The sequence below is a fragment of the Corythoichthys intestinalis genome, chromosome 7 (assembly GCF_030265065.1).
Source record: "Corythoichthys intestinalis isolate RoL2023-P3 chromosome 7, ASM3026506v1, whole genome shotgun sequence".
In the NCBI taxonomy this organism is placed as follows: domain Eukaryota; kingdom Metazoa; phylum Chordata; class Actinopteri; order Syngnathiformes; family Syngnathidae; genus Corythoichthys; species Corythoichthys intestinalis.
This window is the reverse complement of record NC_080401.1, coordinates 5,411,404-5,432,839: the sequence shown is the minus strand read 5'-3', so window position 1 is coordinate 5,432,839 and position 21,436 is coordinate 5,411,404. Positions and strand designations below refer to the sequence as shown.

The following is a 21,436-nucleotide window of genomic DNA, read 5'->3' as shown; positions in this document are numbered from 1 at the left end:
TATATCATGATGCATGCAGATTTTGCCAATTTGAAAGCTGCTTTCCAGTTGCAATTATCATCAGGAAGTGAGTTTTGAGTGCAACTCCTTCCACACTCCCAGAAGATCAATCCCAGTCCATACAAATCGTGAACCAATTTTTTTTAAATCCCACTCCCATTCTCACCATGCCCCCTTCTATTCTCAGTCAATATTTCTGGGTCTTTCTTGGATATCTTGAAGTTGAAGGGGATGAGAGAGAATGGAACACTTAAGTGCCATAGTTCACACTCTTGCTCAAATCAGTGAATAATCGTAAAATTCCTTCCTATCCCGTAGGATGAAATGAAATCGAGAAAAAAATGCCTGCCTCTAGTCCGCGGTGTAACTCCCATATCATGTTATGTCCTGAATTGCCAGAATGTGTCTGGTGACATGTCTGTTGTTCTGCAAAACGTTGCCATGTTTCATTGAGCCAACGCTGTTTTGACTTGGGTTAGCAAATCAAAAGAACTACACAATATCCCATAATCGATCAGTGCTTGCAATCGACGATTTTGTTACCGGGTCGCGTTGTGTTCTCTATGAGTGGCGTCTCCACCCAGTTTATTTATTTAGGCTACGTTATTTACCGTAATTTCCCGAATATAACGCGCACTTTTTTTCCCCAAAATCAACTTGTAAACTCATGGTGCGCATTATAAACGGGTACATGGATGGAGACAGAAATATATATGTATTACATATATATATATAAACCGATTTTTTTTCATTGACACGGCCACGTTGTGGTGAAGAAACACATGCGGCGACCCGTTGCCGACCATTACGGTACGTGACGTCACCATTTTGTTTCGGTAATACTTCACACTAATCGGCCGAATGATTTCGTCTGTGTTAAATTCTGCTTTTTTCACTCTTCATAAAGCACAGAATTTAGTTTCTTGAACTCATTTAAGTCGACGTTTATTGCAGCTCCACAATTCGGAGCATAACAAATGTAAGGACACACACTTCCTGTGTCCGTCAACTATATCGGTCCCTCGGGAAACTCAAACCCAAATAACAATAGTTCAGTAGTTTTACCGTATCAATCCATGGAAGAAACATTTATTCATCATGAGGAAACGAGCAAGTTATACAGCAGCCTTTAAAAGAAAAGTCACATCCGTTTTGTTTTCTCCTAGATTCTGGTAAGTTGGAGAAGTTGTCAAATCATATTATTACCGTAAATATTGTCAGTTTACTGTAATGTTTTGAACTACCAATGTGCTATGCTTGTGCTGTGTTTCACCAGTCAGTAAAATGACATCTCTGTATCTGTACACGAACTCTGTTTCCTTGTATTCTTCTATTTATTGGTGCTAAAATTAGGGTGCGCGTTATAAACGGGTACAATAATTTTCCCCAAATTTTACAAGTAAATTTGGGGTGCGCATTATACACGGGTGCGCCTTATATTCGGGAAATTACGGTAATCAAATGACAAATTAAACTTTTGAGGAGAAATGAGACATGGATAAGTTACATTATACTGTACATCATAAATTTTAAGCCCCAGATATGAAAATTCCATACTTTTTCAAGCCCTTTTAAGGTATTATTTCAAAATTCATAAATTCAATGCTTTTAAAACTTAAGACCCCGCGGGAACCCTAATTATTCACCTCATATCCAATTTTACAGAAAAATGAAGAAAATATTTCAGTTGCCCTTAGTTTTGGCAACAATCACAACACTGTGTACATAATTAATTGGCGAGCAGAGCTAAGGATAATATATGCCTCCCAGGAAGTTTTTGTTATGGTGTAGGGTGAAGTGTCAATTAGTTGGGCATTTAAACAACCAAGAACATGAAAATGGATTGTTTACACATGTATTGTACAGTATGTGTGGATGTTTTTATGTGCTTAAAATGAGTACTGTGGATAAAAAGGTGTCGTCGTTTCAGATGAAATAAACTTCAGTAGTCAATTAGATATTAAGCCTCAGGTTGTTCAGACGGAAGATGCCTAAGCACTGCAAAATTTGCCTTGGTGCTCGAGAAGGACATATACATTTTATTTTTGTGTGTCTCAACATGGCCATAGTCAAACACTGGATTGCTGACAAAACTCAACACCACATAGGATATGAATGCTTTACCGTAAGGTGAACGAGGGTAAAAGGGTGTGGTTTCCTTCTGTGGAATTTCCTGGACTTTGCCGTATAACTCGCTCGTGGAGGCCTGATAAAACTTCACGCTGTTGGTCAGGCCACACGTCTTTATAGCATCCAAAAGCCGAAGGGTTCCTACACCATCCACATTAGCAGTGTATTCAGCCAACTCAAAGGAGATCTAACGAACAAAAAAAGAGAAGGCTTATACTCTGATCCATTCTGAATGCAGAACTTTTGCCAAAGTCCAACATTCCACAAATACAGCATGAAAAATATAAAGCCTCACTTTCAAAGGTTCTGGGTTAAGATAATAGTTCAGAAATTTAGACATTTTTTCCCCCAGCAATGCAGTTTCCATCCACATTCCCAAAACAGGTATGTTAGGTTCATAGAAGCACAAAGTCAGGTAAGGATAGGCTCCTGCTTACCCATGACACTGAATTGGTTACCAAAGTTAATATTGATATATTAAAAGGCGCATCATTCTCATCCAAGCCAATTTTTGGAAATGTAATTCAATTCATTGACATGAAAATTAAAGGGACCTTGCAGGGCTTTTAGAGTAAATTTAAAATACATTTTTACTCCGTGCATTAGGGGTGTGACAAAATATCAAAATGGTGATATATCGTGATACTTTGCATCCCAAAAGGTTATCGATATGCTCCTGCCAAGAATCGAGATATTGTTTTAACTCATTTGCGCCCAGAAACGTATAAATACGTTGTATTTTTAAATGCTGAACTGTCCCGCGAACGTATTTATACGTCTTTTGCGTTTTTTTTTATTTTTTTTATAAGAAGCATATATAGCTTCCGCTGTATCCGAGAAACAAAGAACAACGCTCCAAACCAATTTTAAAGCAATAAAACTGGCCACTGGAGGGCAGTAGCGCATTTTGGAAGACTACACAACCCGATTCAACAGCAGTGAACTGCCGGGCAGCATTGTCAGAGCGCTGGCGGCTTGAGCCCAGGCGGCGCTCCGACCGGACAAAACAACGAGAGGACGCCTGGGACGCCAGGCGCTGGACGATCGTGCAAAACGAGTGAAACCCCCCGTGGAGCGGCTCGCCAAGCAGACCCCGCAGAAATGCAAAAATAGTCCATCTTTGTGAGACAGACAACGATGAGGGAAAAGTTTACACAGCTGACGTGGCGACAACGGCGTCATCTCGGCGACAAACCGTCATCTCTCAGTAGTCGTGTGTGAATAAATTGTTACTTTGCTATCTAAAGCTTTATTTGTCTGGTTGTTCATGGTATTTTGTAAAAGGAAAACATTATTCAGATGTTTGGAATGTAACTAATGCAAAAAATAGCTTTGCTAAAGTCAAAGTTATGTTTGAAATGTATTCGTTTACAAAAAGCTCATTTTCTCCGTTTTTTCATCAGAAATTGGAAAATTGCTCAAACTAAGCTATTTTCTAATGCTGATTTCTAAAGAATGGAAAAAGATACGAACTTACTTTTTTTTTCTGCTGAAGGAAGAGAGCCTAATCTTTCTTTTGGTGGGTTCCAAGTTTATATAGCAATAGAACATAATTTTCTGTTGGCCTTGCAAAATCAGTCAAAATCCAGATAAAACGGCCGGGAGCGAAGGGACTTGCTCTGGTGAAAATGGCTGGGAGTGAGAGAGTTAAAAAGGTGGCAATGTTTTAAAAAAAAAAAAAAAGGGACCAACAAGTTGCTACCATAATCTTCCACCATAATAGTGTCTCAGGTAACTCAAAGTCTGCCATTGACGGTGCTCGACGCCAAATTCATTTAGACTGGGAACGTTTATTCATTCAAAATAGGGCTGCAGCTATCAATTATTTTAGTAGTCATTTAATCGATGAACTATTTAGTTCATATAATCAAGTAATCGGATAAGGAACATAAAAAAATAAAATACCTGAGCTGAGCCTCACACGGTATATATAAAAAAAAAAAAGTATCAATAAGTACCAATGTACAACAAAAGAACAATTGGCTAACTTACATAGCAAAAGTTCGCTAGCTTAAATGCTATAAAATGCTAACGCTTTTTTACAATGCTTTTAACAAATGGCTCAGACACATATTCCCACAAAAATGGCTAAATATACCTTTAAACTTAATTACAAATGCATTAAAAAAAATCCTTAGCTTAAACAAAAACTTAACAGGGAGCAGATGGATTCAGCTATGTGAAATGAAGTAGACTAGAGGGCCGTGTATCCACCCAAATCAATACAAATAAATGCAAACACTTTCAAAATAAACCATTACAACGCCACTTAAGTTAAACGAATATTCGAAGCAGCAAAATTTAATTTGAATCTTTTTTTTGTAATCGAATATTCGAGTTAATCCATTAATCATTGAAGCACTAATTCGAAACCAGAGCATTCATTCTGTCCGATTTTCGGGGCATTTACAGGTCCCTTGCTGTTCATTTACAGGTCATTTCCTGTTGAGTTTGAGTCACTGCCTATTTATTCGGGTAATTCCCAGGTCACTACCTCTTCTGTAACTCACAATAAAAAGGAAGGGACCCATGAAATACCCCAAAACCAACAGGAAGTAACTGAAAATCAACGGGTAAATGACCTTAAATGGCTCAAAATTACTTCATTGCCTGGCATTGGCTGCCAATGACGGCCATAGACGTTCAATCCTTTTGAAGTGGGAGGAATGGCAGCGAATGATTGAACGTTCATTCGCTGCCAACCTCCCATTTCAAATGGATTGGACATCTACTAGTGATAAACTACTACCTGTTCTTTGGTGATTTCTGGTGCTGATTTGATGGACCAAACACACATTGCTTTATGTTTGTGCTTTACAAGCATGTGCACCATGCACAGGATGCAATTACGCTTCAGGCCAGAGGTGGCAGCTGCGAGCAAAGAAGTGAGAAACCCTTTAACCATTTCAAGGTATACCGTGGTATGAAAATGTCATGGTTTTAAACCGCAAAAGTTTTCCGTCATACCGTCCCTAAGGTTTTAGCTATTTTTTTATGTCCCAAAAATGCATGGAGAAATCCCTCACTTCCAGCTGCAAGGCTCAACCCTCCCCCACTGGTTGTTGCTTTGTGTCAGTGAGTCAGCTGTGCTACACGAAGGCTGGAGGGTGTGAAACTCCTGAACTTTCTCCCCTATCGAATAAAAACGAAATCACTGGAATGGGAATACTTCGGCTACAGAAAAGTTAAAGACGGCTGCGGCTTAGAGAAGGAGGGCCAACCGACATGTGAAACATGTTTGCGAAGGGTGGCTGCCGAGGAGGCAATACCTCCAATATGATTTCGTATTTGTACAAAATTAAAGGTTAGTAAACACCATCATGAACCTTTCCCACCAGCTACAAGAGTTAACTTCAGCGTGTTTAGTGTGTCTAGTGGTAGTAAAAATCTGTGGGTTTTTTTTTTGACTGGCAACTGTCTGAGTTGACAAAGAGAGTGTATTATGTAAACATGATACGGGTTACATGTGCATTTTATGGAAAATAATTCAATTATTTTTGTCCAATGGTAATAATGTGCAATAATGCAATATTGTGGCTGTGGGTTTAGGCTCACTTGCATTTATTTAAATTTTTTTTCATTCATTCATTCATTTTCCATGCCGCTTTATTTAGAATATTTTGTTTATTTATTTATTTTACCCTAACATATTGCCGATTTTCCAATTTGCTAATATGTTTTGAAAAATAAAAATCCTGTTGAATGGAATAAAAAGGTTTGTTTTTTCTAAAACCCAGATATCTCAAAGTAACACATTTTAGCGCTGTAATTGCAATACTGTAATACCGTGATATTTTTGTTTAAGGTTATCATACCGTCAGAATATCATACCGACGCATGCCTACTTGCCACCCATCTGTTCTTTTCTTTTTTTGTTTTTTTTTTCAAAATATTGTCAATTGAGGTCGTTTTTACTCTCTTTATATCGTTTACTTGGTGGGAAATCATACCATAGAGTCAATAAGAGTGGCACTGCTACCTTCTGAAGCGGATGTACAATTACCTGTACATTTAGATCTAATGTGGTCAACAAAAATAACATGTATCCTAGGGTAAACAGGACTCTTCTGGCATCACACTGTGACCCCCAGAGTGGTCGCGACCTACTATTTCAGAAGTCTTAGGTAAGATTCCAAAATTAATTCATTGTAAAGACTCCATTTGAATAACTGTTTTTAGAAACTGTGTGCTGTAGCCCAAGCTACTGTTGCTGAATACAGAAACAACTAATTGTCTACATGGGGGTAGGAGGCATTGATGACAGTGAATCTCCAGTTCATTCTTGCTAGAACAGTGATACTCAAAGATCATAAGTGGTATATGCAACCATGCCCACAAACACTGAAAAACAGAAGAACACATTTTCATTCTTTCCAAGAGCCACACAAGTTATCTACAGACAGAATCAAAAATTCTTAGAAGATTGTGTTGAACTATGACTTAACGCATGTCAGTTAAAGGTAAAAAAAAAATACAGAAACCTCTAATTAAGATAAGGAGATTTGCAGAACAAAAGAAAGTTAAGTGTCTTTACATTCTAATGCACAATATTTACTTTATTGATGTATGTTTAGTTTTACACTTAACCCCAACCGAAGTGTAATAAATAGCATAAAAGCCATCCACACTGGACTTTTGAACACCTGCTTGCTATCTGCCAAACTGTAGTCAGACTGTTCAGGGAGAGACAATCTTTTTTACCCAATTTCAATCCTAGGAAAATGATGTCGTTGAGCTCAATTTACGACTGCACGTTTAGATCTGGACCTCTCCAGTTCAAGGCTACTGCAGTTATGTCACTGAGTGTTGTTTTTGGCAGTCCTTTTCATTTTCGTCTTTGTCTTTTGGACGAAAATACTTATTAGTCTTCGTCATACTTTAGTCATTTCAAAATGTGTTCGTCTTCGTCTAGTTTTGGTCAATGTAAACCGAGACAAATTTCGTCTAGTTTTAGTCGACAATTACTCAAAGTGCTTTCACATGTAAAATTCAAAAAGTTTTAGTCCAAAAATAAATGAATAAAGGTTTCCAACAATTTCGAACGAACATCGACAGACAAGTACATAATTGTAGAGTCTACAAAGACATCATCATCTTTGTGATGATAATACACAGTCAATAGGAAAACTGTTCATTATTTTCAATTAAACCAACCAGGACACCACGAATTGTATGTTTAAAAAAAATACAATTGTCCAAGAGTTGAAGACTATGTTCGCCATGCTAAATACTAATGCTAACGTGAACGCTACGCTAGCACTACAAGTTAGATTTAGAGTGTAATGATCACTCGGCACAGGCTTTTAAAGGCTAATGCAACATGGCATATTCTCTCTAGCGAAGATTAGAAAATAAATCTTGCCAAGTGTTTTCAAAACAAGCATGTCTGGAGCCTGGATAGGACAACGTTGAGTAAATGTGTGTAGGGGAGGTGGGGCTATGCAGCACATCACATGAGTGACATGACCAAACACTGCTACGATGCAGGATAACTACACGTACGATAAGAAAATGTCACACAATGTGAACCTATGACAGAAACTATAGCGCATTTTCATCTTGTTCTCGTCCCGTCAGACGAAAACTGGCATTTGTCTCGTTATGTTTTAGTCTCCCGAGACATATTTTTAGCTCATCACGATCACGTCACTGTCATGAAAAAATGTTTGTCAATGAAAACAACACTGGCTATGAAGAAATACGAGTCAAATAGATAAATTGGGTATGACTGAGATAAAAGAAGACATGAAACAGTGGGTAGCATGTAGTAAAACGCATGCATAGCATAAATCAGTACAGGCAGGCCGAGTTGGAGACTGCCTGTCAAATTCATGATGCATGCTGTCAAGTGTGGAAAGTCCCTGTCTAGCTTCGAGCACCATTCTCTCACTTATGCTGGTTTGGGTTGTTTTTTTCTGTTTTTTTTTTTGTTTTGTTTTTTTTCGCATTAGTTTGCAACGCAGGTGGAACAGCGGATGAATGGTTAAGATGTCTGCCTCAGATTTCTGAGAAGAAGGATTTGAATTCAGGCCCGAGCCTTCTTTTCTGGAGTTTGCATGTTATCCACAGATTGGCATGGTTTTCTACGGGTATTCTAGTTTCCTCCCACCACCCCCAAAATTGCGGGCTAAGGAAATTGTGCGTTGGTGTGAATGGTGGCAACAATTTGGGTCGACCCTGCCTCTTGCCCATAGTGAGCTAGGATAAGCCTGTCGCAATATGCAATAATTCCATTTATCGCACGGTAAATGAAAATGAAGGCGATAATTTTCCCGCTGCGATTTATCGCCTCGCGTGCACCTGCGTGTGCGTGTGCGGCTGACGTGCAGTTAAAAGTTCGGCTTCCTTGTTACCAACTACGCAAAATGCATTTTAGTTCTGCTTTTAGTTTAGTGCAGTTTAAGTTTAGTGCAGGTGGAGAAAAAAAAAAAAAAGGTGACGCTTACCATTGAAATGAAGACATTAATGATAGCAAAATATAAGTGTGCATCCATGAACTGGGTCATAGAATGCCGATCTCGGCAGGGTGTTGAACAGGTTCGACAGTCTTTATAAGTTAAGGTGACAGTTCTTATTGTGGTAACATCGCCTAAGAAATCACCAGCTTCGTCAGGTTTCAAATCATTTATTCCATCATCTCGCCGAGTGTTCACTGCTGTTGACGCCAGGATCGAAACAGAAAGTAAAATAGCGCTCTCCTGCTCACCGTCAGCCCCGCGGTGCGTTCGGTACACTAAAAAAAGTCCGCCACATTGCGCGGAGCGTTCAGGTACACTAAAAAAAAGTCCGCCACATTAGAAGCCGATTCGTTACATAATTACAGGTACTGTACTGTATTATTGTTATTATTGCTATTATTATATTATTGTTATTCTGATTTTAATTCATATTTTATTTGTTTTGCTCTTTGTAATTGCTATTTGCAATTGTATCAGCAGTATTTATTTAGGATGTAGTGTGGGTTTTTGGGCTGTGGAACAAATTATTGGAATTATAATGTATTCTTATGGGGAAATCCTGCTTGACATACGACCATTTCGACTTACAAACAAGCTCCCGGAACGAATTAACTCCGTATGTAGAGTTACCACTGTATTACACATGAAACGCCATAGCAGAAGCTATGAGGGGAAACGTTTTCATTTGCCTAGATGCTTAAATTATTAAATGGAATTTTATTTTTCTTAAAAAACACATTTTATTTCTTCTGTGTTTCTGTGCAGTATTAATATTGCTGTCTTTTCCAAAAAAGTATTTTTGAATTTAAGAGTAAACATTTATTGCATTTAAATGGGTGTACGTGATCTATTAATATATACTATATTCTCACAGTGTTATTGTAATTTTTATTTTTTTAATCGGGGGGGGGGGGGGGGGGCTGCAATAATATCGCATATCGCAATAATTTATTAAATAAATTATCGCACACTAAAATTTGTTATCGCGACAGGCCTAAGCTAGGATAAGGTCCAGCAACCCACACTCCTCGTGAGGAGGATAAACGGTACAGATAATGATACAGATGGTACAGACAAAAAGGGATACAAAAGCAAATGCATCCCCAAACGAAACTGTAACTCAAGGTGTCCAGAAATGCGTTCATGCATAGACTCCACCATCAGTTGACAAGACAGCTCCCACAGACATTGCGCCACGCCTTCCTGTTGGGGGCCGACCCAGGCAGAACGTTGAGATGGCTTTCACTGTGATGAACTCACACACTGCATTCTAACACCGGAATTAGGTGGAAATAGGACAAAAGTTTTACTGCATACAAGCAAGCAGGAGTGTCTCAAGAGTGATTTGGTCGAGGATTCAAGGTAATTATTATATTAAACAGCACCATGTGTGCACTTTGAAACGTGAAAAAAAAAAAATTAATGGATAAAATTTGTGTAACTTTGGCTTGAAATATTCACATAAACTGAATGATAACTGCCCGCTTTTTTTTTTTTTTTTTTTTTTTTTTTGCTTATAACCAAGAATCTAGACTGTTTTATATCCATATCTATAGAAATTCCCCAATTTAAGCATTTATTTACAAGAATTTTAAACTTAAAAAGCACTTTGTTTCGTGACGGCCGCCATGTTGGATAACACAATACTGTAACTTTTGCTTGAAATATTTACGTAAAATGAACGATAACTGCCCATTTTTTGCTTTTAACCAAGAATCTAGACTGGTTTACATTCATTTCTACAGAAATTCAGCAATTTAAGAATTTATTTACCAGAATTTTCAACTTAAAAAGCTATTTGTTTCGTGATAGCCGCCATGTTGGATTACACAATACTCTTTGTTTCGTAACGGCCGCCATGTTGGATTACACAATACCGTAACTTTTGTTTAAAATATTAACGTAAAATGAACGATAAATGCCTGTTTTTTGCTTTAAACCAAGAATCTAGACTGTTTTACGTCAATATCTATAGAAATTCCCCGATTTAAGCATTTATTTACAAGAATTTTCAACTTAAAAAGCTTTGTTTCGTGACGGCCGCCATGTTGGATTACACAATACTGTAACTTCTGCTTAAAATATTTACGTGAACTGAACGATAAATGCCAGTTTTTTGCTTTTAACCAAGAATCTTGACCGATTTATGTTCATATCTATAGAAATTTACAAGAATTTTCAACTTAAATAGCTCTTTGTTTTGTGATAGCTGCCATGTTGGATTTTGTATCTGTACACAATAGTGAAATTCAACCTAAATATGTTGTGATTGTATATAGAAAAATGCAAATTTTGCTTTTGTTGAGTAAAATTAAGATGATTCTGCATGCTTTCCTCAAGTATTAAGCTTCAGATGTTAAAATTGAGCGATTTATTAGCTGTTGAGAACTTGCACTAAATTAAGAAAAAATTAAGTTGGTGTTTTGGGCAAAAACTTATATAATATGTTAAATATTGCTATTGATCCTGAACAAATAGTGGATTATCTCTGCATTTGGTGATTTTTGTGCATCTAGCATAAAATTTGAGAATTTTAGAGCCATTTTGAGTTTTGTATAAATAATTAAGCTGCATTGAATTAGAGAAAACTTTGAATTTGTTGATGTCACTGCTCATGGAGAATCATATATGGCTAATGGAGGTGTGTGTTTTGGTTTTAGTCGCGGCTTTAGTTTTGCCAATATTTGAATTTAAAGTTTTTGAAAATAGGCCCCCTACGAATTGGCCCCAAGCCCCGTGTCCTGTCAACTGATAGTGAAGTCTATGGGTCATGTTTACTTTCTTGGAGAATATGACTGAGAAAATAGCGCTATTACAGGTTACACATGTTATTTGTGACCAACCCTTTTGTTATGTCCTAGCAATTCTTTTGCTAGCTTTGTGGTTCAGAAAATTAATAGTTTCTATAAAACCACACTATTCAGCTAAATAATAACAATATCAAAAATGGGGAGGGGAAAAAGTGTTCATGAAGTCAGACAAGTAAGGATTTATCAACAAAGCCGCAGAGTGCATGTACAGTATATACAGTGTATATATTTATGTATAGGCGTGTGTGTATACTGTATATAAATAAGTGTTTTCAAAAATAACGAAAATATTTTTTCGGCGAACAACTTTTTTTCATGAAAAAGGTAAAATCGAGCACCTGTCACAGAATTCAACATCAACATATCCATGATTCACAAGTGGAGGAAGCTGGAAAACAAGCTTTGTCACTTCAAGAAGACATTGGCGTAAAGCACAGGCAAAATTGAAGTTGCAAGCGACATAGGAACGATGGATTTTAGAGAGCGAACAAAACTTTACTGGACAGCAGCGAGTTACCTCACAATTTGTAAATGGATTATGAATTCTTGGGCTGACGTGTCTGCTTGCTCTGTTCGAGCTATCACAAAAGAGGCATAATTTCTGAGGAGCCCCATGGCAATTCTGACAATGACGAGAGTGAACCTGGCGTGTTTGATGGAGAACTTGCCCAGTTGTTCATTTTGAATACAGAAGATGAGGACTTTCAAGTTTCAGCTCCATCCAAAGATTTACTATTGGATTGAGGTCTGGAAACTGGCTAGGACACTCCAGAACCTTGATATGCTTTTTACGCAGCCACTTCTTGGTCATCTTGGCTGTGTGCTTCGTATCATTGTCATGTCGGAAGATCCAGCCACTACTCATCTTCAAGTCTCTGACTGACGGAAGGAGGTTGTGGCTCAAATTCTGCGCAGCCCATCCCTCCTCCCGCAGCCCAGCAAAGGAGCCATCGTGCCCCCCCCCCCCCCCCCCCCGGGATCCAGGGTGGTCCTCTGGGCCACCCGCCCACCCATCAACCAGCCTTCAGGGATGGCAAGAGGGACGCACCACCAACCTCACGCATACCCCCACCCCCGCCCGCCCACCCGGTCCATGAGCCACCATCTGCATCATTCAGATGGTTTTTAGGAATGGAAATGCCCTAAAATCAAAGGGAAACATTTCTATGTGCTCTGTAAAACAGAGAAGCTTTTCCCCCCTTCCACCTCTTTCCCACAACTGTGGAAAAAGAGCAATATTTCCTCGAGGAGATACTTTAAACAACTGCAGGGTGACCACTGAAGAGGATCCTGGATAGATTTGTTACCACAAAACTTGCAATAAAATTAACCCACATTTAAGTCTGCAGTGAGGATAGATGACAAAATCAGCATTTGATTGACAGATTAGGATCACCTCGGGGGAGAACATGAAGGAAGAACTTATGTTGACCCACACTATCCCACGATCCAACAGCAACCTGGTTTAACCACAACTGCAGCCTCTGACTACCCAGCTGTTTTTTCTGGAGAGGATGTTTTACACATACGTGCACACGCACACACACACATACACCCAAAAGTAGAGTCTTATTCCTGCAGACTGAAGAGACCAAAGTGTACTGAAGCCTAAAAAGTTAGGCTTATGTTAAGTAATTTTAAACAGTCAATTAATAAAAAGTTATAGAGGATGAGTCTTTGTTATATCCCTGAGTATTCTGTCCACACTTGTCAATCTGACTAATATAAAACTGCCAAATCAGCAAAGCAGCAAAACATTTTTACTCTGACCACAATTTGCCCAGCCCAGGTCGATTTACACGTTTACCGCGTGGGAGCGGATATCAACACAGGCTCACAGAGACCCAACTCAAAGACATGCATATGAAATTTCTTCCATTCCAGTGTTACCTTACACTTCATTTACATATTACAATCCTCAGACTTCCTGTCTGTATGACATAGAGGAAAAGCTGGACCCAAGTATTTTTTCGTTGCTTTCCAAAATGATTGTTTGTAAAGGCATCAAGGCGGGGGGGACGGGTATCAGCTGAATTTTAGGTCTTCCAGATGAGAGGGGAAGAGACAGACTTAAATTCAATATAAAGGCTGTAATCTCAAAATACACATACAGTATGTACTGTACACTAGTGGCTCTCAAACTTTTAACACTATGAGTAAAGAACAAAAACAACGGGCTCTCCAAGAGCTACCGTATTGGCCCGAATATAAGACAGTGTTTTTTGCATTGAAATAAGACTGAAAAAGTGGGAGTCGTTTTATATTCGGGGTCTAGACATTATACCCATTCACAACGCTAAATGGCGTCAGATCATCGAAGCGAATGTTGAACTTGAGTAATGTTCTGTCATGACAGATCTCAGCTACTGTCAAGTAGGGTTTTTCCGATCATGTTTTTTTGCTCCCGATCCGATCCCGATCGTTTTAGTTTGAGTATCTGCCGATCCCGATCCGATTGCTTTTTTTTGCTCCCGATTCAATTCCAATCATTCCCGATAATTTTTCCCGATCATATACATTTTGGCAATGCATTAAGAAAAAAATTAATAAAACTTGGACGAATATATACATTCAACATACAGTACATAGGTACTGTATTTGTTTATTATGACAATAAATCCTAAAGATGGCATTTACATTATTAACATTCTTTCTGTGAGAGGGATCCACGGATAGAAAGACTTGTGACTTTGTATATTGTGACTAAATATTGCCATCTAGTGTAATTGTTGGGCTTTCAGTAAATGATACTGCGGCCATGCCCCAATGCATGATGGGAAGTGGAACAATGATAGGAAGCGGAACCATTACTGTACGTCGTGCTACCAATGGATATATCTTCTCTGCTTTGGGAATTAACTTAAGGTGTTAAGACAAAGATCAATTGCCACCTTGCTTCCCCACATTGCTTCCCATGATATTTCTAATCATAGGGAGAGGGATTGCAAGGCCTTAGCCAATTGAAGAAAGGCTCCAAAGGCTGCCAAAATTCACTCTACTCATATAGTGCTGCCTTTTATCTCTCTATATAGGTAAAATGGCAGATTGAGCACGACAATGAGTTAGAGGGTCGTGCAGCGCATACATTAATTGCATTAATTATTTTAACGTCACACATTTATTCATAAATTAATTGCCGCCGTTATCGGGATATTTTTGATAACCCTACCTTAAGCCTAAACTAAAGACTCGGGATGAGTGTAACATATTATGTCTGTAACGTTAAATACAATTAGAAAACGATTTAATTAAAAAAATATATATATATATATATACATATTGAAAAAAGGCATGGCCGATATTTTTTATATAAATGTTCCTTTATTCTAAAGAAAGTTTGTAGTGTTTACTATGTAATCACTGTATTCACAGTCATTTTTAACACGAAGTTGAAATTTCTGATCCATTTTCATTCCATCTTCATTTAGGAATAGTCAGCCGAAGACACCACACGCTCTTCCTAAGCCAGATTTAAGCTTGGATTTTTGGAAGAACTACGAAAGCTGTACTGCATACAAACAGGAAGTATTGTCTCAGGAGTGATTTGTTCGAGGATTCAAGGTAAATATTATATTTTTCGCACCATGCATGCATTTTGAAACGTTGTGAAAAAAAATCAATGGGAGAATGGAAACCGCTACAGTCATTCTTCGACATATATACGTAAAATAGATGCGTAACTGCCCGGTTATTTGCTTTTTTAACAAAGAATCAAGACTGTTTTACGTCCATATCTACAAAGAATTCAATTATTGAAGCATTTATTCACAAGAAATTTACACTGTTTACGCCAGGCGGCCGCTAGCCTCATTCACTAACAGAGTAGCATTGTACTTCGACAATATAGGTAAAATAAACGCTAACTGCACGTTTTTTTTTTTGCTTTTAACCAAGAATTGAGACTGTTTTACGTCTATATCTATGAAGAATTCAGGGACTTAAGCATTTATTCACAACAATTTCCGCCAGAAAAGCTCTGTTTCATACCTGTTAAGTTGCAGAAATTGCAAATAGGGAGATTTCTGTTTGCCAACCCCGATGACGCGCGCACACTTGTGTAAAAATTAACTACACTGTCAAAGAACCTCTTTTTGGTGGCATCAGAGATAGTCTTCAACTTGCTCCATGTATTGTCTGGCATCATGTGATACTGCTATGTTGCCTGTGTCATGCCAGTTGTCCTTGTTCCTGTTATCAACATCTAGGATATCCTCAGCTTTCCTGATCACATCCATTTGCACAAATTTGGACATCAGCTTCCTCAGCAGCCTCTTCATCTCATCAACCATCACTCCAATTAGGGTTTCGTCAGACTAAATCAGCAAGATTAAAAACATTAATTACATCATTTAGAAAATTAATCATATTTGTTTTTAAAAGTATCTTTGTCATGGCAGTTTTTTAACTGAATTGTAACCTAGAATTGAAACTTTATATTTTTTGTTTCAGCACAGTAATAATGATATAATGTAATAAAGTGTATAGTATACACTTTAGCTTTAGCATAATAGCGAATCTAAATGATTAAACTTCAAGTAAGTAACGATATGCTTTCTCAATTAAATTCATATATTGTGGGGGTAGGACCGCAGTGGTTTAATATTCCATGATGTTTGATCCACGAAAACACAGAGTAAAGCAGCGACTTCTTCCTCATCGTTCTCCCATCATTAGCTCTAATGCTATTAGCATTAGGCTAGTTAGCTATCGCTGGCAGGTAAGACTTACGGCAATTACGTTGACGAACGTCGTTTTTCCCGAATACTGGAGGCCGACCAGGGTCAGCTCCATCTCTTCCTTCCAAAATAAAGACTTGAACCAGTTTAAAAGCCGGTTTATTAGTGCCAGCATCTTGGGAAGTCGGTGGTGCTTCGCCTCTTCCCTCCCTGTCAGATAATTGGTTGGGCTTTTCCATCTCTGAAGGGGAGTGAGGGCGGGGAAGTCGGAGACGGCCAGGCTATTCGTTGTTGGTCACTTTCCGAATCGGGCCGAATGCTATCGTTACAAAACGGTGACAAACAAAAACGCAAAAAAAAAAAAAAATTGACATTTTTGGAAAATCGGGAGATTTGGCTTTCTAATCGTGAGGCGTGAGCATTGGGGTCAAAATCGGGAGTCTCCCGACCAAATCGTGAAACTTAACAGGTCTGCTGTTTACGCCAGTCGGCCGCTAGCCTCATTCGCTAACAGTATATAGTGTATAATGATTATAAAGGGCTATTCTATTCCATAATAAGTTGTGATTTTATATAGAATTAATCAATAATCTATTTAAATATTATTTATAATTGATTCTGCATATTATCCTCAAGTATTAAGTTTCTGATGTTACAGTATATTGAGTAATTTATTAGCTGTTGAAAACTTGCAGTAAATGAAAAAAAAAATTTTAAGTTGCTATTTTGGTCAAAAACGTATATATCTTAAATATTGCTATTGATCCTGAAATTATAGGTGATTATTTCTGTATTTGGTGATTTTTGTGCATCCAGCGTAAAATCTGAGACTTTATAACGATTTTAAGTTGTATTATACTTATATAAAAAATAATTAATTGGGATTTTATAAGGGAACTTTGATTTATAGTGAACTTGAATTTTTTTACGCCGCTGCTCATGGAGACTTGTATATGGCTAAGGTAGGTGCCTATTTTGGTTTAAGGTCGGTAGCAGCTTTGGTTTTGAAAATATTTGAATTTGAATTTTTTGAAAATAGGCCCCCTACGAATCGGCCCCGTTTCCCCATGTCATGTCAATAAGTTATGAAGTCTATGCCCATATCTACGCGTGGCCCCCTTATGAGATGATCGCACTGGGGAGCTGTGACGTAGGGGGAAGCGAGTAGGTAAAATTGGAGAACCGGTGAGAAAGCGAAAAATAGCTGTCGCATGTCGCGGCAGCCTGCTGTTATTTTGTTATTGTTTTTCTTTATTATTGTTGCCACTGTAAAGTGGGTGAGCCAAAACCTTCTTCCCCCCTAACCGGGGCATTACAGTATTTTGGATCAAACTTTTCGGCAAAAGTGAGTGGTGGACGGCCGTCTTGGACGAACGGCAAGTTTGAGTGAATTTGCGCCGAGAGGCAGGGCACAATAGAGGCTTGCTCTATTTTCAGAGCGCTAGAGGTAGAGCAGCTTAGACTGAACACCGGCATCTTACCGAGAACAGTACAGGCGCATTTATGGTGCAACTTTGAAAATTTTCTGCGAGTAGGCTTCATGCATCTTTTACAGTACGTTTTATGTTTCATGTTTTAAACATTTTTTCGTAATATGAAGCGAAAAGGGCGTCGAAAAACATTTTGTAAACTGAATATTTAGTTTACCGAAGCATTTGACTGTACAAGGCAAACACTTTACAGTAGATAAAACCGACAACAAGACTGAACAAGCGAAGACGTTATTCTCCAATTTACATTGGATACACATTTTGATCACAGTTTTGGAATTCTGCTAATACCTGCACATCATGGATTTTATCTCTCACTCTGACAGCAGGTATCAACAAGCGCACACAAAGACAGCTTCTATTGCATCTGTGACAATCTCAAACAACAGTTACACTTGTAAGCAAACAGCATACCGCAATGACATGCCTGGTACTGTTCCAAAATGAGCCCTGACAGATGCTCAGGTAATCACAGGCACATTAAAGTTGATAGTTTTGTTGGTGGCTACAGCTCCTAATTGTGCAATACCAATACAAAAGTGTAGTTGTATTTGTTAACAACATTCTAGCCATGTTCCAACATCATAATAAACAAACAGTCTCTTCAGTGCGACAATATTAAGATTTAAAAGTTCTAAATTTATTAAATCTGAAACATTTTGAGGTACTCAAAATTAATACATCTTCATTATAGCAAATAAAACCGATCATACAACAAATACAGCTTAAAAACAACTATTTAGCACCTAAGAGGAAACAGAAGAAAGCCTACCCCACATTTATTGATCTTGCTCTAAATCTCAACAATGTCTCTGACGGCTACACAGGCCCTAGTTGGCGAATATGATCTTTTGATCTAAACCCCCAAAAAATGGGCAAAGAAAATGCAAAACCTCATCTGGTGAGAAATAAGAAACCTTGAGAAGGAACCACAGACTGGGAATCCCCGTCAGGATGACCAGTGTACAGTGGATGCCGAGTCAGCAACATTTGTCAAATTGAGTAGTGCTGCTTGAGGATATCTACACTCGTGGTCAATGGTTTTGAGACACTTCCCCATTCAGTAGGATGAGAAAGTGTCTCAAAACCTTTGACCGCGGGTGTACAACAATGTCCATCCCACGAGATGAAGACCTGACTTGTTTCTTTACTGAAGTTTTTCGTACAGTCAATATCTTTAAAGTGATTTGCTGCAACACAAGGATAAAAACTTGCGTATTCCTGTTTTCAAAGTAATGAATATCTTAATACTCTACTGTATGTTAAGCATTTTCAAGTTCTACGCAGTAAAAGCAATATAACAGTGGTCCCCAACCACCGGGCTGTATAAAGGTTTTTCACTAGGCTTTCACTCGAGCATTCAGCTTTTTTTGTGTAGAATTATTGGTCCAACTTTGCAAAATCATTACAAAACTATCAGATTGCATAAGCATCTCCTTTGCACCGTCCTTTTAAAATGACTTTAAAGGTGTTTGATCAGATTGAGGTCTGGACTCTGGCTGGGCCGGTCCAAAACCTGAATCTTCTTCTTGTGATGCAATTCTTTTGTTGATCTAGACCAGGGGTGGGCAAACCGGTCCTCGAGGGCTGCAGTGGGTCCTGGTCTTTGTTCCAACTGACCCAGCACAGATAGTATACCCAAAGAGGTTTCAGCAGAAATGAGAAGCACCTGACTGCAATCGACTGATTGCACTTGTAAAACAGCAGATTGGTGAAAATGTGTCCTCTTAATGGGTTGCAACAAAAACCCGCACCCACTGCGGCCCTTTGTGGAATAGTTTGCCCACCCCTGATCTAGACCTATGGTTCTTAACCTGGGTTTGATTGAATCCCAGGGATTCGGTGAGTAAGTCTAAGGGTTTGGTGAATGTTAAAAAACACAGGGCCCTATTTTCATACCCTGACTAAAGGCCAAGTGTCGTTTTAGACTAGGTTTTGGACCGGGTTGCCTCAAATTTACAAGTTTTATTCCATTTCTTTCAACTCCTACCCCTCTATCTAATGGAATGAGAAAGTGGTTTGCTCAGTGGAAGGTTAACTCAAACTTAGTATGAGGACGTATAACAGAGAGAAGCAGCGTGCACTGTACAGATAATAAGAAAAATATTTGCATCATATTTTACGCCTTGAAAGTAGTATGTGATGCAAGGATGCAACCCTGAAATGAGAATGTAGATTTGATGAACAACCACAATGGATGTATGTAAAACTCCCATGTGATACATTAAAGCTGTTCAGACCATAAGGACACTCAGATTCCTATTCTCCGTGTCTATGCAGCTGTACAGGACAGAGTAAAAGTAAAATAAATAAATAAAAAGTAAAAGAATGTAGACATTAAATTTCATTACCCAAAGGGAAAATTAACTGCAAAATACCGAATTTATTCGTAGAAAATTTGAAATTTGAATACATTTCAATGGGAATCGGTTTTGAATGGGGGCGGGGGGGCTTAATGATTAAATTCCAAGGTTCAGTACCTTTAGCAAGGTAAAAAACCACTGATCTAGACGCATCCTTTGGGATATTTTCATGCTGAAAGATTAAGTTAGTTTATTTATTACTTCATTTTCAGCTTTTTATCATAAGCCTGAAGTTTGTTTACAACTGAGACACATCCAGTTCTTGGTAACATAAACAACATTTACAGCATGAGGTGAATTTGCTGAGCTCAGGTCCCAAGGGAGTGACTTACAATGGCTTACTGCTGCCATCTATATGCGAAATAGCATCTAAGCAGTTTATTTTGTTTTCTAGTTTAAACCAATGAAAGGGGTTTTAAAACTACTAGATTTTTTGAAAATCTGATTTTGATGTGTTATGCTGTTTATTGTCGACCGCATTCAGCCATGAACTCATGTTCATCTCTTTCCATAGCTCAAACACATTTGCTTAAAAAAACAGACTCATGGCTGTCGTAACAATTCTGACCCATAAAGGAAAACCTTAATACATCACTTGACTCTCAGTGGGGAAGGTACAGACATGATTGTCTTGGCACAAGAGAGCCTATTCTTAAGCTAAAGTTCATTTTCAAAAATTGTAGTCAACCTCTTTTGTATTTTGACCTAACCTTTCATTGAAGGGACTCTGACTGACCAGTCCACACGTCAAAGACCTTTCTGTACTTGTGTGTTTTTAGAATATCCATAATTTTCTATACAGCTTTATGTTGTTCAATAATGTAATGTAAGACTATATAAGAGTGAAATGTGCACACAACAAATATATTTTGAAATATTTAATATCTGCTGCAGCCTGCTGATGCCCAGGAGAGTGTAGTACTTTTCTATTTCAAAACTAAGGTGTAATAGTTGTCGCATAGTCAGGAACATTGTTGTTTCCGTCTACGATGATGTTAGCGAAAACATTTCATTGATGAACATATTTTTCATCAGAATGAGTTGATGACTACGAGCTAAAAACGTGTCTTGGACGACTAAGATAACGACAACATTACCAGTTTTTGTCTGACGAGATGAAAATCCGACATAGTTTTTGACATATGTTAACAATGCATGACTTAGGCTAGGTCGGGGGTCAGCAACACACGGCTCTGGAGCCACATGCGGCTCCTTGGAGCTTTTTCAAAAATGTTTGAAAATGAAAAAAGATGGCGGAGGGAAACATATTTTTGTTTTAATATGGTTTCTATAGGAGAACAGACATGATTCTAATTCATTAACATTGTAATGAAGTTAATCTTGAGGCGCCATCGTACAACAGAGTAGTCACGTGGTGCGTCATTCTCTATAGGATGCACTGCAGGCAAAATAAACTGTACCTTCCGCACTATAAGGCGCACCGAAAAGCCTTAAATTTTCTCAAAAGCTGACAGTGCGCCTTATAATCCGGTAAATGAATCAATATTG

At 38.3% G+C, this 21,436-nt stretch overlaps 1 protein-coding gene across 1 annotated transcript in view; it reads right to left on the bottom strand.

Annotated features, from left to right (window-relative positions):
* gmds (GDP-mannose 4,6-dehydratase) overlaps positions 1-21,436 on the bottom strand; it is a 266,812-nt gene that overhangs the window by 194,364 nt on the left and 51,012 nt on the right. Inside the window, exon 5 of the mRNA XM_057840440.1 lies at positions 2,125-2,317. Within this exon, the coding sequence (XP_057696423.1) occupies positions 2,125-2,317 (193 nt within the window). The remainder of the gene's footprint in view (positions 1-2,124; positions 2,318-21,436) is intronic.